The sequence below is a fragment of the Lepisosteus oculatus genome, chromosome 26 (genome assembly GCF_040954835.1).
Source record: "Lepisosteus oculatus isolate fLepOcu1 chromosome 26, fLepOcu1.hap2, whole genome shotgun sequence".
In the NCBI taxonomy this organism is placed as follows: Eukaryota; Metazoa; Chordata; class Actinopteri; order Semionotiformes; family Lepisosteidae; genus Lepisosteus; species Lepisosteus oculatus.
The window spans coordinates 5,783,220-5,788,952 of record NC_090721.1 but is presented as its reverse complement, the minus strand read 5'-3'; the positions used below and the strand labels follow the sequence as shown (position 1 = coordinate 5,788,952).

At 42.9% G+C, this 5,733-nt stretch overlaps 1 protein-coding gene across 1 annotated transcript; it reads left to right on the top strand.

The window, feature by feature from the left end:
• Nucleotides 1–214: 214 nt before the first annotated feature.
• Nucleotides 215–5,065, top strand: abhd11 (abhydrolase domain containing 11). Its single transcript, XM_006641027.3, has 6 exons — nucleotides 215–523; nucleotides 1,416–1,551; nucleotides 1,919–2,092; nucleotides 2,523–2,693; nucleotides 3,094–3,275; nucleotides 3,871–5,065. The coding sequence occupies exons 1-6, from the start codon at nucleotides 372–374 to the stop codon at nucleotides 4,004–4,006; spliced, it is 951 nt and encodes a 316-aa protein (XP_006641090.1). The 5' UTR covers nucleotides 215–371; the 3' UTR covers nucleotides 4,007–5,065.
• Nucleotides 5,066–5,733: the final 668 nt, after the last annotated feature.

The following is a 5,733-nucleotide window of genomic DNA, read 5'->3' as shown; positions in this document are numbered from 1 at the left end:
TGTAGGGTCAAATAAAACGTCTCGTACAGAGCTTGTTCGGGTTTTAATCGAAGACTCGGGGTACACTATGAGTCAGGTAAAGCCTTGATTACACAGAGAACGCTTATTTTTAATAGCATATTTCCTACAATGCGTACAGTACATTTCATAACAGCCGCCTATTATTTAAATGCCTGGAAAACTTGTGCACCAGCGTGAAACGTCACCACGTTCAGCCTGCGCGCTGGAGTGGGTCGACTTCCTCTGTGTGGTGCCCGTGTCTAATTTTTTTTTTTCCTGGATGTGTCATTTTGCACTCCTGCATTTTCTCCGATTGTGATTCTTGCCTACACGTATGGTGCGGGGATAGTGGAGCAGGACGCCGCGACAGCATGAGTCTCCTGTGTCGGATCTGCCCCGCGGGGCTGCTGCTCAGACGGACTCTGGGTCTCTGTGCCGGTTCCGTACTTTTGGGGTCTCGGGGGTTGTGCTCCGACGCGTCCCGCTGGAGCAGTGTGCCCAACGCCAGCGTTGGTTCTGCCAGGTGTGCCCGTAGGAATTGCAGATATTTTTTCGGTAACGCCTGTTGGTGTTGGAAGAAACGAGAGAGGTTGGAAACAAAGGAGTGCGGTGCATTAAATTTACCATTGCCCTTCAATCGCGAACTCCTGATGCGGGTTTCGCGAACCCTGACCGACCCATTGCGTTTGATAAAAATTGAAGTCTGTGCAACGAGTGTAATGGAATAATTCTTGATGTAATACACGCTGCCTTACATTGAACTACTCGTTGTTGTTGTTGTTGTTGTTGTTTTAGAACAGCTTTTAAAAACGTGTTATCATTTCATAACAAATAATGTGTAACCTTGACGTTATGCGTGCGCCAGGATGAGTATCTGCTTTGCGTTGGTTGCGAGATCGTTGTATTTAAATAGAGTGGCAGGGCAGAAATCGTTGAACTCGTTTGCCATCCAGGCCCCACCTGTCAGTTTCTGGCATAGCCCAGGCCCGAGTCGCCGGGAGTGAATAAAAATAACAAGAGTAGGCAGTAATAAACAGTCCTACAGCCCGAGGATTATTTGCAATAACAGTTTCAGGATCTGGTGGGAAGGTTGTTGGTTTTTTTTTGTAGCATAGAATCGCCAGAATACAGCGTCCTACTTGGAACTTGAGCGTTTTTATCGGGGGTCCCCAGCGACACCCACATTTCATTTCAAAGGGGATGGGGTTAGAATTTATGGGACAGCTGTCATTTTTTGGACTTAGTCCCTTCACCGCTGCAAAGGAGAGGGAAAATTGCAGGGCTGAGGAATCTGGGCAGATGACATTAATATGATTAAGGGTGTAACCTGCTTACATGCGCTTCAGGCGTGTTGGTGTGCAACGCGCGATTGTGAACGGCCGGTAACCTGGGCGTTTTTCCCTTCTGTCTTCCAGCCCCGTCAGCCTGTCGTACGACGTGTTTGACGGAAAAGGGACGGATGCCCCCCTGGTGTTTCTCCACGGCTTGTTTGGCAGCAAAACCAATTTCCACTCGATAGCCAAATCCCTTGTGCAGCGGACAGGGAGAAAGGTAGCACCGACCTGCAGCTCCGTGGTTCCGTGGCACATTTCAGCTGGCGAAAGGATTTTTACGTTTGTAACAAAATCACTTTGCATAACCACGGCATCTTAATCTGTTTTACTTATTATTTCTCCATTCTGTCCTGCAGATAACACCCCCTTCGATTTTATTTTTAATTCTGCTCATCTTAAGCGATTAAAACGGTACATAAATGATACTGCACCTTTTTAAAAGTGGTGCACCAATACAGGTGCATTTGCTTTAACAAATATCCTATTAGAGTTGCTGGTCTGAACTAAACAGGGGACTATGCACTGCTGAGAATGTTTATCGACTATTTGTGTGTTAGTGTCCTAATTTTCCTTTGTCCAGTCAGGTGTTGACTGTGGATGCTCGTAACCATGGCAATAGCACACACAGTCCTGTTCTGACCTACGAAGCTATGACCAATGACCTTCAGCACCTCCTTAGCCAACTCCACATCGGGAAATGTGTTCTGATTGGCCACAGCATGGGAGGGAAAGTTGCAATGGTGACCGCTCTGCTGCAGGTAGGCCATGTTTGCAGGTCAGGACTTGTTCAGATAAGGAGCAGGGCAGTCGAGCCAAAGTATGAGGTTCCTAATCTGTCCAATTAGGAAGCTTTTAGTTTGTAACTCTTACTCTGTGGTAGAGATATTTATTAACAAAACGGCAAGTTCAGTTACTGCTGCCTTAGCAGTTTCTGGTTTGTTTTGTTCGGTTTAGGCCTAGTTTTGCTGGTGTACTCTGGTGTTCTTCTAAGCACATAGAGCAGGCCTCCACTTAAATCCAGTTAGTACTTCAGCGTCGATCGGATTAGGGCTTTTTAGTGCACTTTAACCCTGGAGTGTCTTTGCTGGGTTTCTGGGGTGGCCCTCCCTTTAGTTTCTGTCTTGTATTGACTTGTCTTGAGTACAGGCCCATTTGCCGGTGTGACCCCTACTCCTCTGTTTCTCACAGCCGGCCCTGGTGGAGCAACTTGTCGTGATTGATATCAGCCCCAGACAGACAACGGTGCGCACCATGTTCCCCTCTTACATCCAGGCCATGAAAGCTGTCAAACTAGACAGTAACATCCCCAGGTCCACTGCCAGGAGGCTAGCTGAGGACCAGTTACGTGCACATGTGAAGGTTGGTATTCTGTAGGGCTTCACAGATGTGGTGCTAGAGGGCTACAGTGCTTCTAGGTTTTTTTCAAAGCTGTTTTGTACCTAATGTTAATGATCTAGTTACTAGCCAGACTGGGTTAGCCTCTTCCCTGCCCTTTGGCTTCTGGAGATAAGAGACCTGCAGTCCTCCAGGGTTTAAACTGTGCACTCCTGGTATTATGGATGATGTGCTTATAGTCAACATTTAAGTACTTATTGCTGTATTTATCTCAATTTGATGTTGTGTTATTTTGTATCTTATTTTATTGCATTGGTAGGAAAATTGCATATTAATGCGTTTCATTTTTTTCCCAACCTCCCTGCTGCCAAGATTAAATAGGATCAGTTCAGATCCTAACTACCACTTGTGTCCCCCTTGATAGGAACGTTCCATTCGACAGTTTCTCTTAACAAATCTTGTGGAGCAGAACGGTCAGTATTCTTGGAGGGTGAACCTGGAAGCCATCTCTGAGCACTTGGATGACCTTTTGAGCTTCCCTGATTTCAACATAACCTACGAAGGCCCAACGCTCTTCCTGGGTGGAACCAATTCTTCCTATATCAGGTAAAACTCTTACATTTTTAAATGTAAGGTAGCAGAAAGTATTATAAAGAACTAAACTGAGGATCACCTATATGGAAATAATATCCCAGGAAAGTTATCATGACTTTAGAACGGGTAGGTCTTGCCTAAAGAATTTGTAAGAGCTCTTTGAACAGGCAACGTTAGTGACTACACAAAGCACATGATGTTTGGAGGGCATTCGATAAAGTTCGTCATAGACCCTTGGGTCAGTTACCTACTAACTTCAAAACTAGCCAGATGGGCTAAATGGCCTCTTCTTATTTGTAACTTTATGATCTAACTGTATGTGTTTAATTACAATCTTTCAACTAAAATGTGGTTTAGCTAAACATACAACCTGGATTAAATACATTGTGAAATAGTTTCTTAAAGACCTGTTAACAGAACTTCAAATGCTTAAGTACTGTATATTGTGAATCTAAAAATGAATCATGATTGCTGTAGGCGTCCTTCAGCACAATTACAGAGTATTGCTTTTCCAGGCAATCACACTGAAAGGTATTAGAAAGAAACCTCCTGCCCTTACATAGAAACCCATCTGTTGTTTCTGATGTCTTTGGTCACGTTTGTGCAGCTCTGAGGATTACCCTGAAATCCACCGCCTGTTCCCCCATGCGGATATTCAGTACATACCGGACGCTAGCCACTGGATCCACGCGGACAAGCCTCTTGACTTCATCAGCTCGGTCATTTCATTCGTGCAGTCTTAGCCTCCCGCAGGGAGTCTCCGGAGATCACGGTGCTGCCACCGGAGAGGGAAGAAAGCCGGAATTTCCGTTGTAAACCCGCTGCATCACTGACCCTAGGAAGTTAGTGTTCAGTCAAGGAAATAATACATATTTCCAGTAATTATTGTGCTTTTATTTTAGTATTAATCAATGTTTGTGTATGTTAAAATAGATAGATAGATATATATATATATATTTTTAGTGCGGATGGGTGGCTTTGGATGGCAAGGGTTTCATCTTGACTCCTGCTCTCAGAGGAAGAGTTTCGTACTTCGAAAACTCACAGGGCGATCTGCTGTGTTGAAAACTATGCACTACTGCCTGCTTTAACTTTGCATTCCAGATTCGAGCTGGTATCATCCGAAGGGCATTGCTAGCTATGCAAAAGAAAGCATCCAGTGATGTGTTAGGTTTCTCAGTGTACTTTCCATATATATGAGAACATTTATACTGGATATTCAGCTACTGACTGTATACCTGAAGTATACAAAGAATATATCTCAGCTGCCTCAGAGCTAGATCTTAAAATGCTTTACTAAGTACTTTTACAGTTTGTCTAAAGGATAACTCTCAAGTCCATCATCCCATTTTTACCTTCAGAGGTCCAACGAATATACTTGATGTTCAGCATTTTTTAAAACCTTTATTTTCAGCAAAGACATGGCATCCAAACAGGGAGTTCTTGGATACTTCAGAAACACAGGTCAGTCTGTGGGGGTAATATAGCACAACTCTATGATCAGTGGCAATTTTTCAGTTTAACGTGTCATTGTTTGTGAAATCAAGTAAATATGTTTAAACTGCAGCTGTAACATTTAAAATTATCCAAATGATGTAATACTGACATCCATTTGTGTATATAGTTTTTAATTTGTATTTTATACTGTTGAGGGGAATACAGCACTGCCTCCTGCCATTGTCCTTGATGAATTGCTTTGTCCACAATCACTGTTACAAGACGGTTCAGTCATGTTACCATCTTTTTTGTTACTTAACTCATAAACATGTTAATACAAAACTACAGCTCACCTAAATATTTAATTTTGCAGTGGTGTGTCTTTCTTGCTTGTGTTATTGTGTTAGGGTCTCTGGGTGGGATCCTATTGGGCTTTCTGATGAGATGTTCTCCATCTTCAATGCTGCCTGTTGTGTGTCAGATGCACATCATTATTGAAATCCAGAGAAGGCCTCTTTCACATCAGTAATAAAATAATTGGCTTGCTTCTTTTTCATTTCCAAAAATGTATGGACACTACAATTCCAGGGATATGCGTCTTTGCAGTGTGCACATTATGTATGAAAGCACTGGCCTTTTCATCGTAACAGCTTAATAGCATTACTCTAAGCATCCAAACCATGTGAGCACTTAACTTAAAATCCATCCATTCGGCTGCAAAGCATGAAGGCTGGTAAAGTATTTTTTTTACAGAATGTGAGCTGTGAACCCACCACTTCTTTCTAAAAACTAAAGAGACATGCCTCCTCCCCCAAGATTTGAGGTATCTTGGATGAATTTGCGGATTAATACAGATGAAAATAAACCAGCTATTTTTATAGTGGAAAAGCAAGTAGCGGCTGTTAAAGTTCACTTAAAGCAATTGCCTTAAAAAACAGGTGTTTTGCTGAAAAACTTTGAAAGCCATCCTGATTATGAAAAAAGTGTGCTGAGATAATGCTTGAAAATGGATTTATCATAAGGCAGCCATCTA